At 41.0% G+C, this 22,671-nt stretch overlaps 1 protein-coding gene across 3 annotated transcripts in view; it reads left to right on the top strand.

The window, feature by feature from the left end:
* The first annotated feature begins 7,161 nt into the window (after positions 1-7,161).
* USP33 (ubiquitin specific peptidase 33) overlaps positions 7,162-22,671 on the top strand; it is a 75,448-nt gene continuing 59,938 nt past the window's right edge. For 2 of the 3 annotated variants that reach the window (XM_036349304.1, XM_036349303.1), the window contains exon 1: positions 7,163-7,394. In XM_036349304.1, the coding sequence (XP_036205197.1) occupies positions 7,356-7,394 (39 nt within the window). In that variant the 5' untranslated portion in view covers positions 7,163-7,355. Of the gene's footprint in view, positions 7,395-22,671 lie in introns of all 3 variants that reach the window. The other variant, XR_004974022.1, reaches the window with a different exon arrangement.

The following is a 22,671-nucleotide window of genomic DNA, read 5'->3' as shown; positions in this document are numbered from 1 at the left end:
AGTTGTCAAAATGTTGTGTTGCTCCAATAACAGGCATGCATTCCATTGGGACGCATTTATATAAAAAAGTAAAATAAGTAGTAAATAATATAGATGTTTTTCTAGTAAGAGCTTAGGTAAATAAGTTTATTCTGAACTTACTTTAACATAAAGAACAATAACATAGAAACAAGATTTCCTATTTTGCACCTTTAGAAATAACATTTCTAAAGTATGAAAAAACATGTGCTATTCCTAAACTTAATAAAATGAAAAGAGCTGCATGCATCTGCTGTCTACATACTTAAATAATGAACATTTTGGAAAGTGTAAGAACATTACTGTCTCCCCAAATTAGAAAATATATTTTATATTTCTTTCATATTTTCACGTTCATTCATATTTTTAATAGCAGGTTTATTGATTTGTCCATTCCCTACATTGTGCCATATGCTGAATACTGGGATACTAGGATGAGTAAGAAGAATGGAAACGTGAACAAATTATTGCAATACACAATGCAGTTGATCCTTGAACAACATGTGTTTGAACTGCAAGTTTACACTTAGACATGGATGTTTTTCAATGCAGTTGGTCCACCTTGTCCTCAGGTTTTGCATCCCTGGATTCAACCAACAGTATTTTCAATCCAAAATTGAGATATCATGAATGTGGAGACATGTCTGTATGCATTGTTTTATGCATTTTTATAAGGCACTTGAGCATCTGCGGGTTCCCTATTCCCACAGATGTTTGGGCTGGGGGGAGGTCCTGGAACCAAACCCTCTCAGATATTGAGAAATGACTGTAGTTAAGTTCTTGGGGAATCAAAAGTCATACCTGGCTTTTAAACTGCATGGGGGTTGGGAATCCTAATCCCTATATTTTTCAAAGGTCAACTGTATGACATTACAATGTATAATTTATTATTTTTTCACCCCACAAGAAGCCATAACTTTATTAATGATAGAAACATTACAAATTTCAAACCAAGCTGCAATTATTCTTTTTTTTTATCTTTTTTTTTTTTTTTTTCAAAAGGGCATTCTAACCTTAAGGTTAGAATTAGGATTAGGGAAAGCAGCATTAAATAGGAGAGCAAATGGTTTCCCTTTCAGGAAAATGGGTTGTAGATTAGAATAATTTAAGGACAAGGTATTTGATTGGGCATTACAAAAGATGAGGTAGGAGGAGTGAATTAGGGTCAAACTAAGGCTCTGAGGAACTAGGATGAAGCAAACAGGTGCCTAGGGTACACAATTTGAAGAGGTGCTCTCTGGTTCAGGCAAGTGCAAGATCCTTAGATACTGCACACTAGGCAACCTGTTTGTCTCATCTTAGGCCCCTGGTGAGAAAAAGAAAAAAAACAAAAAACACTAAACACTCTGGGGAACAAGGAGTCATTGAAGAGTTGCAAGATTGAATGTGGGCTTTAGGACGAGTTGTATTTAGAAGCATAGCATTGGACTACAATCAACTGAGACTAGAGTCGGAAAGACATGCTTGGGAACTATACACACACACACACACACACACACACACGCACGCACATTCAAGTAAGAATAAAGAGAAACTGTACAAAGGAAACTTCCTAGTTTCCATCTTCTATGTCAGGGGTCCTCAAACTTTTTAAACAGGGGGCCAGTTCACTGTCCCTCAGACCATTGGAGGGCCGGACTATAGTTTAAAAAAAAAACAATGAACAAATTCCTATGCACACTGCACATATCTTATTTTGAAGTAAAAAAAAAAAAAAAAAAAGGAACAAATACAATATTTGTATTTGCATGTGACCTGCGGGCCATAGTTTGAGGACCCCTGTTCTATGTAGTCAGTCGACAGTCTACTGACTTTATCTCTTAAGTAGCTCTCAGAGCTATCTCCACTGATAGGCGCTTACCTTCTCTTGTCTGAATTCTGCAATAGTCTGCTTATAATTTGCACCAGTTTTTTCTCTCCAAATAACATCCTATATAATACAGAGGGAATATGCAAATTGACCATCAGTCTGCCACAAAGATGGCTGCGCCCACAGCAGAGGCCAAGTTCCCGTAATGAGCCTTAATGAGCAATCAGCAGGGATCTGAGGCTGCCCCCCCCCCACACACACACACGTGGGGCTTGATGGGGGACCTGAGGCTGTGCCCCCTCTCCCAGCGCCGGGCCAGCCAGGTCTGGGTCTCGCATGATATTGAGGCGCACGTGGGTGGGCGAGGACTTGACTCTGGGTTCTGTGGTGCGCCCCAGACTCTGACAGGAGAAAGATTTTCATATACATTTTACTAATTTTCTTTCACCTCTTACACTTCTATTATAGAGAGTGGGCAAATAGCAATATTAAAATATTTCCTCTAATTAATCCCCTTTTAATGTGCACGATTTCATGCACCAGGCCACTAGTATAAATCTTATAATGTTGCTTCCTTTCTCAAAATTCTTTTTGGGTCTCTAGAGGAAAAAGTTTACTTAGCAGACAAGATCACTCATGATCTGCCTTCTCTGTCCAGCCTGTCCCCAACGCCCTGCCCTCAATCTCTGCTCTTGTAATACTGAAACCTTACAGGTTTCCAGAGTTGGCATATTGTCTCTGCGGAGGTGCCTTTACCTATGTTGTTTCATCTGCTTCAAAAATCTTTCCTCCTCTGGTCTAGCAGAAATCTTTTTACGCAGCCTTTAAGCCAGTATCAATTTTTTATGATATTAGGTTGACCTGGCATCTATTTTCTCTCTTGGAAACTTCCATTTCTTCCATCCACGTAATTGTCATTGGAGCTTCTCTGTTCCTCCATGACTCTGATCCTCCTGCTGAATGGCCCTGGTGAAGACAATAAATGCATTGTTTGAGGGTTTTTAAATTAGGAACTCTGCTCTTGGAGAAAACTGCAAGATGGCAATTTCAAGAAATGAGCAATGAAGCGATCATAAGGGAATCCTAGTAATGTTTAAGTCCCTGGTTCTAGCTATCCTTCCTTGGAGTGCATGAGACAATAAATCTCCTTTATCGTCCCCCCTCCCCCCTCCCCAATAGTCTTTTAACTAGTCTCTCTCAGCTCTATGATGTGCTTCAGGGATGGGTTTTCGGATACGCCCAGATAGTGATCCCTACTGAAAACTTCTAATTACAAGCATTCTTGTTTGTTATTCTTAGTATATTACCATTTTCTGAATGATCTAATCTGATAACCTGAAAAAGTTTGAGAAGCACCAGCCTAAACTAAAGAGGTGACTCTCAATAGGGGGGAGGGGGGCTTTAACCACAGGGGGACATTTGCTAAGGTATGAAGACATTTTTGTTGGTCTCCACTGAGAGGAGATGCTATTGGCATGTAGTGGATAAAGGCTATGCACAGTAACCCTAACCCACAACCAAGAATTATTCAGACCGAAATGTCAGTAGTGTCATTTTTTAGAACCCTGAGCTAGAATAATCCAAACTCTTACTCTAACCTAAGAGTCAGCAGATGATAACTGAGATTCTTGGCAGAGGCCCCCAACTTCAGTGCCAAATACCTCCACATCCAAATCAAGGTATCACAATGGGGGTGCGGAGGTAGATGCTTGTCCTTCATCTTAAGCCAAGTGAAAAGCTAGCAAGGGAGAAGGTAGAACAAGGCAAGGTTTGGGGGTGGGGGCAATAGGGAGGAAATGGCAAAGAATTTTTGAACTGTATATTGTGGGATTTTTGACATTGTACTAGACAGATTTTTTTAATATTGGGGTGTTAGGGAGGGAAGGACATTCATTTATTACTAGAAAATGACTGCAGGACTTTTTAATTACTTGACCATGACTGGAAAAGCTAAAGGCTTTGCATAAGATTTTGTCCTAGGACAAAAATCTCAGAGATTTTTCAGAGACAATAATGAAAAGAATAAAATTGTTTTTTGCTTGTCCCCTACAAAACCCAGCTTATTCATCAAATTAGGAACAATACTTTAATTTTCTGTCACTTATAACCAAAAACATATTATAAAGCCTCAGTTTAAATTAGGGTTTCTCAACAGTGACACTAAAGATGTTTTGTACTATCCTGTCATGTTAATGCAAAGAACAGGTGACTGAATCTTTCTCCAGTCCTCAGCTATATTGCTAAATATCTACCTTGGGGCAAATATTCGCCACCCCTAGTTGGGAAGCAACAGATACTCGAGCCCTTCAATGCTGGGCTGGAGAATATTGTGAATAAGACAGAATTAGTCAGTGTTCTCTGTAGGGAGCACTATAGGGTTAAGCCTCATACTGACTGTTGGCAAAGCCACAAACAAGTCCCAGTTTAGAGGGCATAGCCCTCTTAGCATAATTAAGTTTGACCTTATGGGCTCCCTAGATCCTATCTGGGTAGCTAATGGACTGTGGGAGGTGCAGCAAGTGCTGGCAAAACAAGTGAAACTCACAAGAACATTGTAACTATGGTGACCACTATCTTGTTTACCTCTGACTATAAAATAAAGGCTCAGCTTGCTGTCTAGGTCTCTCTCTGTGGCCTCAGCCAGGCACAGGAAGATCCACCTAAACCCAGCTTGCTCTCTTTGTCTGTCTTTTCTTTCTTTCTTTCTTTCTTTCTTTCTTCTTTCTTTCTTTCTTTCTTTCTTTCTTTCTTTCTTTCTTTCTTTCTTTCTTTCTTTCTTCCTTTCTTTCTTTCTTTCTTTCTTTCTTTCTTTCTTTCTTTCTTTTTTTTTTTTTTATTGTTTTATTGCTTAATGTCTGTCTTTTCTTTAATCCTTCACCGCTCACTGAACCCTTGGCTGTGCTGGCCTGGCACAGCTCTCACTAAGCTTACAGTTCAAAATATTTAGATATTAGGGTTTTTTTTAAAATAAAAATTAATTACATTGCTGACATCCTGTAACATAAAAACTGCAATATTTTGAAATATGTTGAAAATAAAGGAAGGAGTGGTAGCACATGTGCACCTTCCAAATTGTGAAACTTCCATTCTTGCCCAGTGAAGCCAGTCTTTGTAACTAAAGTTTCATTGGAGCACAGCCGTGATGTTATGTATTGTCCCTGCCTGAGCTGTGCTGGACTAAGGGCAGACTTGAGTCGTTGGGACGGAGAGCATCTGGTCCGCAAGGCCTAATGCATTTACCATCGGCCCTTTGGCACTCAGAGGGCCCTGAGCGGTCCGATCTGCAGCGGTTCCGGGCGGCTCAGTGGAGTGGTACTGAGGCCGGGAACTGCAGATGACCTGAATCTGTCTGTGTATGTGCGTGTCTACGTGTGTGTGTGTGTGTGTATGTGTAAAGAGATAAAAGAATGATCAGGAAAATCACTTCTTCCCTGATGTCTTGTGGCAAAGTACTGCCTGACTTAGAGTTTTGTGGGGTTTTTTTTAAAAAGTCAAGTGTTTTAGATTTTCTGATCTTTGCAGTGATAACAAATGGCTCTCATCAATATACTAACTACAAAAACATTTTAATGTGTACACTTAACCTATGGTCTCAGGTAAGAAATACAGGAATTCCTTGGAGGGAGGAATCAATACGGATAAAATGGTTTTGAAGTGGGCTTCCAAGAACATGCAAAAACCTGGTAATATGAGTATCATGGTGTCTGCTGGGGACAAGGGTCTGGCTTGGTTCAGAGTTCATCAGTGCTAAGAATAGGCAGGTCAGATACAACAAGGGTCCAGATTATGGGGAAAGATTAGATTAAGAGAGCAACCAAAGGACTTGTATGCATGCATATAAGCATAACCAATGGACACAAGACACTGGGGGGTGGGGGGCGGTGAGGGTATGTGCCGGGGGGGGGGGGGGAGGTAGGGGAGGCAGGGGGAAGGTCGACTGGGAGACTGGGAGTTCGACCGCTTGCTATGATGAGTGCTGACCACCAGGGGGTGGTGTGGAACATGGTGGGTGTCAGTGATGTGGTGCTGGCAGTGGGTGGCAGTGGAGGTGCTGCCGGCCCGGATGGGCCCTTGTGAGAGCAGGACTGTGGCTGGATGGTGGAGCAGGTGAAGAGGCAGCACCAGGCCAAGGTGGGGTGCAAGGCGGGGCTGTGGGGCTGTGAGGCTGGGGGCGCGAGCTGGGGCCCGATCCCCGCAGGCCACCCCAAGGGACCCTACTCATGCATGAATTTGTGCACTGGGCCTCTAATATTCTAATAACTATATATGATGTCAGATGAGTATGAGATTTATGGAGATGATCATTTAGTAAGTTATATAATGTCTAATCACTAGGGTATACACCTGAAACTAATATAATATTGTATGTCAGGTGTAATTGAAACATGAAAATTTATTTTTAAAAAGTACTAACAAGCCCTAACTGGTTTGACTCAGTGGATAGAGCATTGGCCTGTGGATTGAAGGGTTCCAGGCTCGATTCCCAGTCAAGGGCACATGCCTGGGTTATAGGCTCGACCCCCAATAGGAGGTGTGCAGGAGGCAGCCAATCAATGATTCCCTCTTATTTGATGTTTCTAGCTCTCTCTCCTTTCCTCTCTGAAATCAATAAAAATTTATAAATTTAAAAAGTACTAACAGTACATATTTTTCATAAACAAAATGAACCTACTTGTTTTTGATGGGGATTGAGCATTTTGCACAACTCTTGCCTACAATGCTCTCACTTTGGAGACTAAAAAAGAGGTAACAAACAGACTGAAACTGGAAATTTTAACAATAATTTTGATTTAACAATTTAACAATAATTTAACAATTTCTATTGTTTGCTTATCAATCAATTGAATGAATTTCAACAGTTACATAACTTAGAAGGCAGGTCTCTTCCAATGCTCTAGGCACTAAGCAGATACTAAGGTTTCAATAAATATTTTATTTGGTTATCTTGATTTTGGCCTAAGGGAAAATGGGAGAGATGAAGTTCTACTATGCAGATGTGGAAAAGGAAATACAATTACTTTCAGATAATCGAGGTCCTGAGAAGTTGGGAGAAGACGGAAAACAGTGTTGAGTTGAGTGGTCTAAGATTTCTTTGCACAAGGTCAGAAACCTGAGGGCTCTTCAGGGGCTACCCTTAACGCAGACTCTGTGATGCACCAAGCAAGACCTGCTAATGGTCGTAGTGCTCTGCAGGTTCACTGTCCCTGTACCGCTACGAAAGGTGGAGGTGAGAGCGGGCCTGAGTCTCCTCACCTGGGCCCGAGGCGCCGTGGCCACGCCCCGGGGCGGGGCGGGCAGTCCTCGAAGCCCCGCCCCCCACGCCCTCCCGCGACGCCCGAGACGCCTGCGGTGGCCGCGGAGCCACCGGAAGGAGCCCGGGCGGCTGCGGGAAGTGGCCAGTACAGGAGGCGGGGATCCCGAGGATTGCGGTGCTGAGCGGTTTTCCGGCCTGGTCGACCCGACACCGCCCCTCTCCGAGGCCAGGGGACTTAGGAAGGGGCTGTGGCGGGGCGGCCGCAGGCGACCGATGGCCGCGCTGGCGGGGCCCGTAGTGAAGGCCTTGGAGGTGAGGGCGTCGCTGCCGGGAGGGGCGCGGGGCCTTCGGGCGCCTGGTCTCAGCGCTGGCTGCTGGGCGCCCGGGGCTGGGCCGCTGCAGCGGCCTGTTTCGGTGCGGGAGGGTGGAGGGCGCGCGGGCGCGGAGAGGCCTCGGCGGTTCTCAGAGCTTGGTGCGTTGCAGGGGTGATCTGGGGACCGCCCCGGTGGGGGGCCGCTCCAGTGAGGGGTCAGCGGAGGACGGGAGTCAGTCGTGCATTTGAGGAAGGGTCCCCAGGGGGCGCCCCCCTGGGAAGCGGGAGGAGGGAGGGGTGAGGCGAGTCCCTAAGAGGGGGCTCATCTCCTATCTTCGAGGTCTCCCCATTCGTGCGTGCAGCCCTCGCTGTGGGCGCAGGCAGCTGAGAGCCGGCGGCGCGCTGGCTCCTGGTGCCGGCTTCACCTTTGCGGCGCATTTGGGGGTGCTGGGGCCCATTCGTGCAGCCCCAAGGCCCCCCGTTATTCATTGTCGTGAATCGGAAAATCTAGGTGTCATTGTCCCTGGAATTTTTCTTCCACTGGTATTTGAGCCATTCTGTTTCAGAGTTTATTCCTTACGGCCTGTCCAGCTGCAGATTTTGTTTGTGTTAAATGTTCAGTGTTGTTTCCCAGTCCTTGACTCTTATTACCAGCTACAAAACGCTCTTTGGCTATTTAAAGGGTGCGAGTTGAGCTGTTGGATGAGATTCTTCTCGGTGTTTTACATTCAGCTTAACTATGTTTAGGTTTACATTTTCATAGAATCGGTATTAGGCTGGAAAATTGGGCCTGCAGTGAACATCCAGGCAGGAGCATAGGCGCTAAACCAGCGGTTCTCAACCTGTGGGTCGTGACCCCTTTGTGGGTCGCCTAAGACCATCAGAAAACACATATATAATTACGTGTTGTCTTTGTGATTAATCACTATGCTTTAATTATGTTCAATTTGTAACAATGAAATTGGGGGTCACCGCAACATGAGGAACTGTATTAAAGGGTCGCGGCATTAGGAAGGTTGAGAACCACTGGGTCCAAACCGAGGATGAATTTTACCACAAGGATCTCTAAACTTGCTTAATAGATGTATAGAATTTTTTAGTTTGATCATTTTTCTTCAAGAAATACTGAGTTCTCTACTTTCATTTTTTTAAAAATATTTTTATTGATTTCAGAGATGAAGAGGGAGAAGGAGATGGAAATAATGATGAGAGAGAATCACTGATGGCTGCCTCCTGCTTGCCCCCCACTAGGGATCCAGCCTGCAACCTGGGCATGTGCCCTTGACCGGAATTGAACCTGGGACCCATGGGCCTGCGGGCTGAAGCTCTATCCACGGAGTCAAATCAGTTAGGGCCCTACTTTCATTTCTGATGGAGACAATTATATCATCTGGAAAGGTCTGACCAAATCAGATAATAGGCTTTTGGCTTTGAACCTATACAAACAAATTTTGTTAGTGAATTCATACTATTAATAGTAATATAAATAAGGGGGGAAAGTAGGACTCTTACTGAAAGCCAGTGGCAATTTTAAGAAAAAGTTGTAGTAACCATGCCAGGAGCTTTATATTCTTTCATTTACTTTGGCAGGGTTGGGGGGGAAAAAAAAGGACAGTACAAAGAATATTCCAGGAATAAAATATTTGATTTTCTGCAAGAGGAATAGTCTACTTAGGATTGCTTTTTAGTTTTGATCTGGTTTATTGCCAGTTTCCACTTTTTTTTTTGCCCTTTTGAGCTCTTTATAAACTACAATAACTAAATAACATAATAGTTCAGTTTAATGGCATTATATTGTAGTAAATATTTTTTAAAAAAATATTTGAAATTCTGAGTTGAGATAATTCTTGTTTTGCTGTAGAATTTTTATTGATTTTTCAAGTACACAATCGTATTTGATCCTTATGACAATCCTCTGAGTTAGGACTGCCAAGATGTAGTCTTTTCCCATGACAAAAGCATTTTGAGGTTGTGTAAGGATCAGAATTTCCTTAAAACCTGAAATAATCTTGCTGAATTAACATTTGACATAAATTGGAATTCAGACATATATCAGAGCACTGGGAATTCTAGCAGATGACAGACAGTGGACTTTTTGCAAGATAATGAAGTACAAAATTGGTGAAAGATTTTTGGTGAGAAATTTGAAATATAGTCATTTCTGAAAAAGGACTAACAGCCTTTTTTAGTGTAGTTTTTATTTTTATTTATTTTTTAAAATATATTTTTATTGATTTCAGAGAGGAAGGGAGAGGGAGAGAGAGAGATAGAAACATCAGTGATGAGAGAGAATCATTGATCGACCTCCTCCACACCCTCCGACTGGGGATCGACTGGGGATTGAGCCCACAACCTGGGCATGTGTCCTTGGCTGGAATCTAACCCGGGACCCTTCAGTCCACAGGCCAATGCTCTATCCATGAGCCAAACCGGCTAGGGCTAGTGTAGTTTTTAAACTTAAAAAAAAAGTCTACATGTTATTGCAGGAGCATTTTGATAAATAGGATACTTCCAAAGAGTCCAAGATGAGTGCAGTGGTTTGTCTATTAAAAGGAGCATGAGCCCTAGCTGGTTTGGCTCAGTGGGTAGAACATCGCCCTGCGCCCTGACTATAGGGTCCCGGGTTCGATTCTGATCAAGTGCATATGCCCGTGTTGCGAGCTCGATCCCCAGTAGGGGGTGTGCAGGAGGCAGCCAATCAATGATTCTCTCTCATCGATGTTTCTATCTCTCTCCCTCTCGGACATCAATAAAAATATATTTTTAAGAAATGAGCATGAATTTTGAACATAATAGCATGTATATTAAGATAACCAATATTTAAGAATCAATGCATATATAGCCCTGGCTGGTGTGGCTCAGTTGGTTAATGTTGTCCTATACACCAAAAGGTATCAGATTTCTGGTCAGGGCACATACACCAAATTGTGGGTTTGATCCTGGTTGGGTGTGTATAGGAGGCAACCGATTCGATGTCTCTCTCTTTCTCTCTTTCTCTCCCTCTGGAAAATAAAAAGAATGAAACCTGGTTTCTAGCTTCAAAGATCTCACAGTCCAGTAGATTATTTTGTTTGTTTTAACACAACTATGGTAAGTGTCTTGATTATAATCAGGAATTTAGGTGAGGGAGACATTACTTGTGATTGGGCCTTGGTAGAGATACTATTTGAGATTAGTGAGCTTTGAAAGGTTCCACAGGCGAATATTGTAGGACATTTCTAAAATGAATAGATTATTGGGTTCCTGGAAAATTATAAGTTACATCTGAAAAGTATCATTAGAACATTTTTTAAAAATATGTTTTTTTATTGATTTCAGAGAGAGGAGGTGAGAGGGAGAGATTGAAATATCAATGATGAGAGAATCATTGATAAGCTGCCTCCTGCACGACCCTGCTGGGGATCAAGCCTGCAACCCGGGCATGTGCCCTTGATTGGAATCAAACCCGGGACCCTTCAGTCTGCAGGCCGGCTCTCTATCCACTGAGCCAAACTGGCAAGGGCTCAGTAGAACATTTTGACTAATAATGGTATGGTTTGTGTAAGTTAGTAATAGAAGATGAAAAAAACAAATTATGAAAGACTTCATTATAGGTGTTTGATCAGAAAAGGTATATGATCCATCCACATGAATGCAAAATGAGCTGCAGAGTGTTGAAGAATGTTGATAGAGTGTAGATCACCAGTCATTTAAAAGGGAAAAGTAAAGTGGAGATTTGCACAGTGCTGCCACCCCCACTAAATATATGGAAGGCAGCTATGCTCACCACTATACCACCAACGCAACCTGCCCCACTAAATATATGAAGTCTGGCCCATCCTTTATTGTAAGCCTTTGTTTTGTTAAATTAGTCTCTGTATTTCCAGGGTCTAGCACTTGAAATATGGTAATATGATGAAAATATGGGACTAAATGTGTCATAAAATAAGACCATTTTAAAATAGTTTTTAATGATTTATAAAATTCCAAAGTAGGAATTTCTAATATTTTTAATAAAAGCATTATTTAAATGAATACATTTTTCTTCTTTTTTAGAAATTACTCACCAATAGTCTGATAAAAAATTGATAAAAATTCTTAGAGTGGCTCTCATTTGAATATGCTGATTGCATTTGTTTTTTCATGTTTCTACATGATCTGCATAAGTATTTTATTTTTTTTTGCCTTTATTTTATTTTATTTTTTAATTGTTTTATTGCTTAAAGTATTACAAAGAGTATTACATATGTCTCCTTTTTTCCCACCCTTAACAATCCCCCGGCCTCCCCTACCCCCCAGTGTCTTATGTCCATTGGTTATGCTTATATATATGCATGCATACAAGTCCTTTGATTGATCTCTTACCCCTCCCCCCTGCCCCGCCCCTCCCGCCCCTCAACCCTCCCTGGCTTTCCCGCTGTAGTTTGAGTCTGTTCGAGGCAGCTCTGCCTCTGTATCTATTTTTGTTCATAAGTTTATAATGGTCTTTATTATCCATGAGTGAGTGAGATCATGTGGTGTTTTTCCTTCATTGACTGGCTTATTTCACTTAGCATAATGCTCTCCAGTTCCATCCATGCTGTTGCAAATGTAAGAGTTCCTTCTTTTTTTACAGGAGCATAGTATTCCATCGTGTAGATGTACCACAGTTTTCTAATCCATTCATCTACAGATGGGCACTTAGGCTGTTTCCAGATCTTAGCTATGGTGAATTGTGCTGCTATGAACATAGGGGTGCATATATCCTTTCTGATTGGTGTTTCTGGTTTCTTGGGATATATGCCTAGAAGTGAGATCACAGGGTCAAATGGGAGTTCCATTTTTAGTTTTTTGAGGCGACTCCATACTGTCTTCGATAGTGGCTGCACCAGTCTGCATTCCCACCAGCAGTGCACGAGTGTTCCTTTTTCTCCACATCCTCTCCAGCACTTATTGTTTGTGGATTTGTTGATGAAAGCCATTCTGACAGGTGTGAGATGGTACCTCATTGTTGTTTTGATTTGCCTTTCTCGGATGATTAGTGACTTTGAGCAATTTTTCATATGTCTCTTGGCTTTCTGAATGTCCTCTTTTTTTTAAAAAAAAAAATATATTTTATTGATTTTTCACAGAGAGGAAGAGAGAGGGATAGAGAGTTAGAAACATCGATGAGAGCGAAACATCGATCAGCTGCCTCTTGCACACCTCCTACTGGGGATGTGCCCGCAACCAAGGTACATGCCCTTGGCCGGAATCGAACCTGGGACCTTTCAGTCCGCAGGCCGACGCTCTATCCACTGAGCCAAACCGGTCAGGGCTGAATGTCCTCTTTTGAAAGGTGTCTATTTAGGTCCTTTGCGCATTTTTTGATTGGATTGTTTATCTCCCTTTTGTTAAGTTGTATGAGCTCCCTATAAATTTTGGAGATTAGGCCCTTATCAGATCCAACATTGGCAAATATGTTTTCCCACGCAGTGGGTTTTCTCGTTGTTTTGTTGATGGTTTCTTTTGCTGTGCAGAAGCTTTTTATTTTGATGTAGTCCATTTGTTTATTTTCTCTTTAGTTTCCAATGCCCTAGGAGCTGTATCGGTGAAGAAATTGCTTCAGCATATGTCTGAGATTTTGTTGCCTTTGGATTCTTCTACTATTTTTATGATTTCCCGTCGTACATTTAAGTCCTTTATCCATTTTGAGTTTATTTTTGTGTATGGTGTAAGTTGGTCTAGCTTCATTTTCTTGTATGTATCCATCCAATTTTCCCAACAACATTTATTGAAGAGACTATCTTGACTCCATTGTATGTTCTTGCCTCCTTTGTCAAATATTAATTGAGCATATTGGTTCGGGCCCATTTCTGGGCTCTCTATTCTATTCCATTGATCTATATGTCTGTTCTTGTGCCAGTACCAGGCAGTTTTGAGAACAGTGGCTTTGTAATACAGCTTGGTATCTGGTATTGAGATCCCACCTACTTTGTTCTTTCTCAGGATTGCTGCAGCTATTCGGGGTCTTTTTTTATTCCAGATGAATTTTTGGAGAGTTCGTTCTAGGCCTGTGAAATATGCCATTGGTATTTTAAAGGGAAGTGTGTTGAATTTATAGATTGCTTTGGGTAGTTTGGACATTTTAATGATGTTGATTCTACCAATCCAAGAACATGATATGTTCTTCCATCTGTTTATGTCTTCCTCTATCTCTTTTTTCAACGTCCTGTAGTTTTCTGAGTAGAGGTCTTTTACCTCCTTAGTTAAGTTTATTCCTAGGTATCTTAATTTTTTTGGTGCGATGGTAAATGGGATTGTTTTTTTAGTCTCTCTTTCTGTAAGTTCACTATTGGTGTATAGAAATGCCTTAGATTTCTTGGTGTTAATTTTGTATCCTGCTACATTGCCAAATTCATTTATTAAGTCTAATAGTTTTTTGATGGAGTCTTTAGGGTTTTTTATGTATAATATCATGTCATCTGCAAATAAGGACAGTTTTACTTCTTTTTCAATTTGGATGCCTTTTATTTCTTCTTCTTGTCTAATTGCAATGGCTAATACTTCCAGTACTATATCGAATAGGAGTGGTGAGAGTGGGCATCCCTGTCTTGTTCCTGTTCTTAGGGGAAATGGTGTTAGTTTTTGTCCATTGAGTATGATGTTGGCTGTGGGTTTGTCATATATGGCTTTTATTATGTTGAGGTATGGTCCTTCTATTCCCACCTTGCTGAGAGTTTTTATCAAAAATGGGTGTTGGATTTTGTCAAATGCTTTTTCTGCATCAATTTATGACTGTGGTTTTTTTTCTTTCAATTTGTTTATGTGATATATCACATTTATTTATTTTCGGATATTGTACCATCCTTGCATCCCTGGGATAAATCCTACTTGGTCATGGTGTATGATCTTTCTGATGTACTGCTGGATCCGATTTGCTAAGATTTTGTTGAGGATTTTGGCATCTATGTTCATGTGGGATAGTTGCCTGTAATTCTCTTTCATTGTGTTGTCTTTACCTGGTTTTGGTATTAGGGTGATGCTGGCTTCATAGAATGAGCTTGGAAGTGTTCCTTCCTCTTTGATTTTTTGTAGTAGTCTGAGGAGGATAGGTTTTAGTTCTTCCTTGAATGTTTGGTAAAACTCCCCTGTGAAGCCGTCTGGTCCTGGGCTTTTGTTTGCTGGAAGCTTTTTGATGACTGCTTCAATTTCTTCCATGGTTATTGGCTTGTTGAGACTTTTAGATTCTTCCTGATTGAGTTTTGGAATGTTGTATTTTTCTAGGAATATGTCCATTTCCTCCAAGTTGTCTAGTTTGTTGGAGTAGAGTTGTCCATAGTATTTTTTAACAATCATTTGTATTTCTGTGGGGTCTGTTGTTATTTTGCCTCTATCATTTCTGATTTTGTTTATTTGGGTCCTCTCTCTTGCTTCTTGGTGAGCCTGTCTAGAGGTTCATCAATCTTGTTTATCCTTTCAAAGAACCAGCTCTTGGTTTCATTGATTTTCTGTATTGTTTTTTTGGTCTCTATGTCATTTATTTCTGCTCTAATCTTTATTATCTCCTTCCTTCTGCTCACTCTGGGCTTTTCTTGTTGCTCTGTTTCTAATTCTTTGAGTTGTAGAGTTAGATGATTTACTATCAGTTTTTCTTGTTTTTTTGAGATAGGCCTGTAGAGGTATAAACTTCCCTCTCAGGATTGCTTTCATTGTGTCCCATAGGTTTTGGATTGTTGTGTTTTCATTGTCATTAGTTTCCAGGATGTTTTTAATTTCTTCTTTGATCTCTTTGGTAACTCAATCAATATTTAATAACATGCTGTTCAGCTTCTAAGTGTTTGAGTATTTTGGGTTGTTTTTATTGTAGTTTATTTCTAATATTATGCCCTTGTGATCTGAGAAGATGCTTGGTATGATTTCAGTCTTCTTGAATTTGGGGAGACTTTGTTTGTGACCCAATATGTGGTCTATTTTTTAAAAATTTTTTTTAATATATATTTTATTGAGTTTTTACAGAGAGGAAGGGAGAGAGATAGAGAGTTAGAAACATCGATGAGAGAGAAACATCGATCAGCTGCCTCCTGCACATCTCCTACTGGGGATGTGCCCGCAACCCAGGTACATGCCCTTGACCGGAATTGAACCTGGGACCTTTCAGTCTGCAGGCCGAAGCTCTATCCACTGAGCCAAACCGGTTTCGGCATTATGTGGTCTATTTTTGAAGATGTCCCATGAGCCCTTGAGAAGAATGTATATTCCGTGGCTTAGGGGTGAAGTGTTCTGAAGATGTCAATTAAGTCCATCTGATCTAGTGAGTCATTTAGGATTGCTGTTTCTTTGCCGATTGTTTGTCCAGAGGATTTATCCAGTGATGTCAGTGGTGTATTAAAGTCCCCTACTATGATTGTATTGTCGATCTCTCCTTTGCTATCTTCCAGGAGTTTTTTTATGTATTTGGGTACTCCTGCATTGGGTTCATATATGTTTATCAGGGTTATATCTTCTTGTTGTATTTATCCCTTTAGTATTATGAAGTGGCCTTCCTTATATCTTGTTATGGCCTTCACTTTGAGGTCTGTTTTGTCCGATATAAGTATTGCTACCCCAGCTTTTTTTTTCATTTCCATTTGCCTGAAAGATAATTTTCCATCCCTTCACTTTCAGTCTGTGTGAGTCCCTTCTTCTGAGGTGGGTCTCTTGTAGACAGCAAATGTATGGGTCATGTTTTTTTATCCATTCAGCCACTCGATTTCTTTTGTTTGGAGCATTTAATCCGTTTACATTTAAAGTTATTATTCAAAGGTACTTGTTTGTAGCCATTTCTTTTTTTGTGTGGCTGTTTTCTTTCTGAGCTTTTTATTTCTTCTTTTTACACCAGTTCCTTTAGCATTTCTTGCATTGCTGGCTTTTTTTTGTCTGTGAAGCTTCTTATTTCCCCTTCAATTTTGAATGATAGCCTTGCTGGATAGAGTATTCTTGGATTCAGTCCTTTGCTTTGCATCACTTTGTAAATTTCTGTCCATTCTTTTCTGGCCTGATGTGTTTCTGTTGAGAAATCATTTGATAATCTAATGGGAGATCCCTTGAATGTAACTTTTAATCTCTCTCTTGCAGCCTTTAAGATTCTCTCTTTGTCCTGAACATTTGCCATGGTAATTATGATGTGTCTTGGTGTGGGTCTTTTTGGGTTCACCTTGTTTGGGACTCTGTGTGCTTGTGTGATTTTTTTCTTCCCCACCTCTGGGAAGTTTTCTGATATTATTTCTTCAAATAGGTTTTCTAACCCTTGTTCCTCTTTCTGTTGTTCTGGCACCCCTATTATTCGTATGTTGTTTCGTTTCATGTTGTCCCATAGCTCCCTTAGGCTCTCCTCCTGTCTTTTAATTTTTTCTCCAATTGCTGTTCAGTTTGGGTGTGTTTTGTTTCCCTGTCTTCTAATTCGCTAATTCGGTCCTCCACTTCTCCTAGTCTACTGTTGAAACTTTCAATGGTGTTTTTTATTGCAGCTATATCACTCTTCATTTCTTCTTGGTTCCTACATAATTTATTGATTGTTTCATCTGTTTCTTCTTGCTTCTTGCATAAGTTGTTGATTTTTTTCCTCCATCTGTTTTATGCACTCTAGGACCCTTAATCTGAATTCTTTTTCTGTCATGTTGCATGCCTCTGTATCACTTAGCTGCTTTTCTGGCGAGTCCTCCTTTCTTTCCTTTGGGGGTTTCTTTGTCTACCCATGTTTGATTGTACCGCCATATCTAGATGTTGAGTCGTTCATTGACTGCTCCTTGGGTGGCAGTGGCTCCTCAGACTGCAGTTGCTCCTCGGGCAGTTGTGGTAGCAGCTGCTCCTCAGTTGGTAGCAGCTCTCCTGGTGGGTGCTGTTCACAGTTGTGGTGGCTCCTCTGGCTGGTGGGGGGAGGCTTCACACACAGCTGCTGTTCCTCAGACAGAGGGTGTGGTGACCAGGAGGCTGCTGTTCCTTGGATGGGGTCAGGCTACACAAGCAGCTGCTACTCCTTCGAATTGTTACTCTTAATTTCTTAAGCGGCCTCAGGGCAAGGTGTCTTTCAGTAGGGTGTGTCAACTGTCTTCCCCCCAGGCAAGGCGGATGTCTATGTGGCTGTGTGAGGGAATGACTGAGCCGAGGAGACTTGGGGTGTCTGCCTTCTGAGCTCTGTCCCCTGAGTCCCCAGTGCTGGCTTCTGCTCTCACAGCTCCAGTCCACTTCACCCTCCTTCTGCCAGAGCACAAGGTGGGTGGCACCACAGGGAATGTTTGTGCCTTGGCCCTTAAGAGGGTGCCTGAACTTTCAGCTGCCACTCCGTGGCAGACAGCACCCCACTGCTTTTCACAGCTTGATGTTATGTGGATACCTTCCTCAGTTTGGTGCTCTCTGCTGGGAAGCCCAGCTCCGGGATTAGATGCCAGAATTCTCAGTGGCACCTTCCCCCCCTCCACCACCGGCTGGGATATCTCTCTGGGACTTCAGTTCCCCTCTGTGGGTCATGTCTCTGCCCCTCCTACCAGTCTCTATGCCGGCTCCACCTTCGGTCCTTGGGTTTCAGGGTTCTCTCCTGTGAGTTTTCCGTTGATTATTCAGGAAGCCTTCTCATATTTCAGTTGTAATTCCAGCTTGTTCCTGGGAGCATGACCATGCAGCATCCTCCTACTCTGCCGCCATTTTTAATCTCCCCTCCATAAGTATTATAATGATTGTCTCATAAATGCTAGTGTAGTACTGTTATTTAATCACCCCTTCATCTTTCTCAAAAGTGACTTAGAATTACCTTTAACTGGTTTGAGCCTCATTTAGAACTCCATTACTTTCATATATTCCTGTTTTTCCTTTTTAGTCCTTTCTTACCCTCTCATCTTTCTCCTTTTCTTTCCCTACCTAGTATTTGTCACAATTACTTCAACTGCATAAGGTTACAGTTGACTACTTTGCCATTATTGGACTTTTTTTGTTCTTTATTGTATATGCTAATTAATGTTCACAGATCTCAAAGGATTGTACTTAGAGGGTTGCCAGATTAGAGTTATTATTTTGGATGAGTTGTGTGGCAGTGTTAACCATAGATTGCCAGTAGAAAAATCAGGAGATTATATTGTTCTCTTAATAGATTTACTAAGGCTCTCTCATTAATTAGACTGTTAAGGGTCAAAGAGACATGTTCCACCCAGCTGGTGTGGTTCAGGGTTGAGTGTCAACCTGTGAACCAGGAGGTCACAGTTTGATTCCCTATCTGGGCATATGCTCCCTTCTTGGGTTGCAGGCTCCATCCCCAGTAGGGGGCATGCAGGAGGCAAGTGATCAATGATTCTCTCTCATTTATGTTTCTATCCCCCCCCCCCCTCAAGTCAATAAAGATAAATTTAAAAATATTTTTTTAAAGAGAGATGTTTCTAAGAAGAAGATTAGTACTAAATTTCTATTTCTGTGTTATGGTTTGAATGAAAATTAAGAATGATTAGGGGAAGATTTATAGAACTCTGAGATCTGTGTGGAGATTTGAAGGAGTTTGTTTGCCAGAATATTTGTTTAATGAGCAAGAAACAGCTCTGGCCAGTATGGGTCAGTGGATAGAGCATAGGGCCCACAGAAGGGTCTTGGTATTGATGCCTGATCAAGGGCATGTACCTGGGTGGCAGGTTTGATCCCCAGTCCTGGTTGGGCCTGTACAGGAGGCAATCAATTGATATATATCTCTCACATCAATATTTCTCCTCCCCATTCCTCATCCTTCTTCCTTCTTCCCCCTTCCTTCGTCCCCCTTCTCCTTCCCCTCTATCCACTTTTTCTAAAAAAATCCATGGGAAAAAAATATCCTCAGGTGTGGATTAACAAATAAAAAACAAGAAACAGCCCTAATTGGTTTGGCTCAGTGGATAGAGTGTCAGCCTGCGGACTGAAGGGTCCCAGGTTCGATTCCGGTCAAGGGCATGTACCTTGGTTGCGGACACATCCCCAGTAGGGAGTGTGCAGGAGGCAGCTGATTGATGTTTCTCTCTCATTGATGTTTCTAACTCTCTATCCTTCTCCCTTCCTCTCTGTAAAAAAATCAATAAAATATATTTTAAAAAAAACCAACAAGAAACAGTTTTTTAAGGGATCATCAGTAGATTTCGTTGATTAAAAGTCTTCATGAACAGTACTATGGTTTGATTTAGAATGAAATAAACTTTGCAGTGCTCAGTAATTAAGCATTGGCATGCCCAGGCCTACTAGGGCTGTGCAGGGGCAGCTGATCAATGATTTTCTCTCATCATTGATGTTTCTATTTCCCTCTCCCTTCCTCTCTGAAATCAATAAAAATATATTTAAAAATATAAAATGAAATAAACTTTTCTGCTTGTTACTGTGCTCTTTTTACTGATTTTGGTCATTCTTTTGGGCTTGCTATTTTGGGTAGCAAATTCTTCTATGATAAAAGAAAAAAATTAGCCATAAGCTTTTTATACTAGTAGTATTGACTTTTTGCAATTAAAATAATTCTACAGTCTAATATTTAAAACAGTACTCTTTAATGAGCCACATTAGTTATAGTGATGGAACAGAAGTGGTTGAAACTACGATAGACAAATTAGTTTTTCTATAGTAATCAGAATCTTAGAATTGACTTTTTAGTCCAAAAGGCTGTCCTTTGAAATACTGCCTCTGACAGTTGGTTATCTAATCTCTGTGTGTTAAAGTGATGGGGAACATCCCACTTCCCAAGGCTTAACCTTTCATTTTTGTATAGCTCTTAATTATTGAAAATCTTCATCATTGATTGGACTTGTTATTTCTAACTTTTTTAAGTTAAGTAAAAAAGAAGGGATTCCTCTTACTTTGGTCATTATGTCCAAATAATTGGCATAAAATTCTCCCAATTAATTGCCTTTTGCTGTCTAAGCATCCATACTTTTAATTTTCCTCTCTCTCTCTCTCTCTCTCTCTATATATATATACACATACACATACATATACACACACACAAACATACACATACTAGAGGCCCAGTGCATGGGTGGGGTCTGGTCAGCCCGGCCCCAATTGGGGCAGATCAGGGCTGGGCCTGTCAGGAGGAGGAGGTGGCAGGAGGTTGGCTGGCCAGCCTGCCCTGATCAGGGCCCAATCAGGTTTGGGCCGGCTGGGGGAGGGGCCATGGGCAATTGGCTGGTGGGCCCCACCCCCGGTTGGGGGCCAGCGGCCTGGGGAGGGGCCATGGATGGTTGGCTGGCCCCACCCCCTATTGGGTGGAGGGTGTGATAAGGGGTGGGGCCAGCAGGGGGAGGGGTTGTGAGGGTGGCCTGCTGGCCCCACCCCCTGATTGGCTGGTTCGCTGGCTACAGTGGGCGACATAGCGACCAGTTGTTATGGCATTTCGGTTGCTGGCTTTTTATATCTATCTATATGTAGATGCAGATAGAGATAGATTCCTCCCACCCTCCAAAAAAACTCCATGAGATAGATGTTTGTAATTTTTTCAGTTTTATAGACGAGGAAATTGAGACTCTGAGAAGTAACTTAAACCTCGTCACAAACCTGTTATAGTGGAGCTTGGCTTTGAATGCCAGTATCCTTGCTTTAGAAACTTTACCCTTAGCCACAGTGTTGTTTTATGTAGCTTTCAAATTATTTATTTTAAGACTTTATATGGAAGGCATTCTTATTTTAGTATTCTTCATAAGTAAAACATTTCAGATAATAATCTACTTAGTTTATGAGTACAATAAGACTGGCTACTTTTAAATTCTGTAACATACTGTTCTCTTGAAAAATTGACTAGGAGTTGCACTGTTAGAGTTTTCTAGTGTCTATCTAGAGCAGGGGTGGGCAAACTTTTTGACTTGAGGGCCACAATGGGTTCTTAAACTGGACCGGAGGGCCGGAACAAAAGCATGGATGGAGTGTTTGTGTGAACTAATATAAATTCAAAGTAAACATCATTACATAAAAGGGTACAGTCTTTTTTTTCAATAATAGTTTTATTCATTTCAAACGGGCCGGATCCGGCCTGCGGGCCGTAGTTTGCCCACGGCTGATCTAGAGTCTACCTGAAACCCTTATTTTTGGCCTCACCTTCAGACAGTAGATGCTTTGAACCCCAATATAACATATTACATTCATCCTTGTTAATTTTAGCTCAGTTTACTAGTTTATTTTTTAAAGACTTATTTTTAAAATAATTTTATGATTAGAATTCACTAGCCTGCATTCTGTTTCTTTATCTAGATTTTTGTTAAAAATCTTGAACAGGTTTGGCTGATGTGGCTCAATGTTGAGCATTGACCCATGAACCAGGAGGTCACGGTTTGATTCCAGTCAAGGCACATGCCTCGTTTGTGGCTCAATCCCCAGTAGGAGGTGTGTAAGAGGCAGCCAATCAATGACTCTCTCTCATCATTGATGTTTCTCTCTTCCCTCTGAAATCACCAAAAATATATTTAAAAAATATTGAACATTTTTGCCACTTGTAAGTACAGACATCATTCTTAATTCATACTAATCTTCTATGTGTAACTATTAAATTAGCTACCATTTCTCCTGACAATTTTTTTCTCACAATTGCTTGAACCTCTTTTTTTATACTAAGTATTTTATTTATATACTGTTGTCAGTGTATATAGAAAGCAAAGAGGAGAATATTTCCATTCATTGGCTAACAGTATTTAAAGGAAAATGTATAGTTTAAATACTTTTATTTTAAGCAAATAAAAAATAAGAAAATTCAGAACTCATGTTTAGGAATTAAGAAAATAAAATCAAAACCAAGTAGGACATGTAGATTAAAGATAAAACTATAATTAATGAAATTGGAAACAAAACAAAAATAGTGGAAAGGATAAATCCCAAAGCTGGTTCTTGGCAAAGAACAATAAATTAGATAAACTTCTAAGAGAAGAGTAAAAAAATTGGAGTAAAAATATACAAGTTTAGGAATGAGAAAGTAAACACCTAGATATGAGTGATTAATAGGATTTTTATGCAAATCTTGTTGAGAATATTACATGCAATGCTATGATGCCAAAATTGAAAATCAAGAGGAAAGATGATTTTATAGCAAAATATAAATTAGTGGAATTGACCCAATAAGTGAAAAACTTGAACCAACTTATTCCTACTAAAGGATCAAAGAGATGATTGAAGATCTGTTCTTTTTTTTTTCTTTATTGATTATGGTATTACATATGTGCCCTTAACCCCCCCATAACCCACCTCCTCCCCCCTCATGTCCTCACCCTGCTGGTGTCTGTGTATATTGGTTATGTTTATGTGCATGCATACGAGTCCTTTGGTTGATCTCTTATTTCTACCCCCACCCTCTCCTGCCTTCCCTCTGAGGTTTGACGG

This window comes from Myotis myotis, unplaced genomic scaffold (genome assembly GCF_014108235.1).
Source record: "Myotis myotis isolate mMyoMyo1 unplaced genomic scaffold, mMyoMyo1.p scaffold_m19_p_2, whole genome shotgun sequence".
In the NCBI taxonomy this organism is placed as follows: domain Eukaryota; kingdom Metazoa; phylum Chordata; class Mammalia; order Chiroptera; family Vespertilionidae; genus Myotis; species Myotis myotis.
The sequence above is the reverse complement of the archived record's forward strand: the minus strand, read 5'-3'. Positions and strand labels throughout refer to the sequence as shown.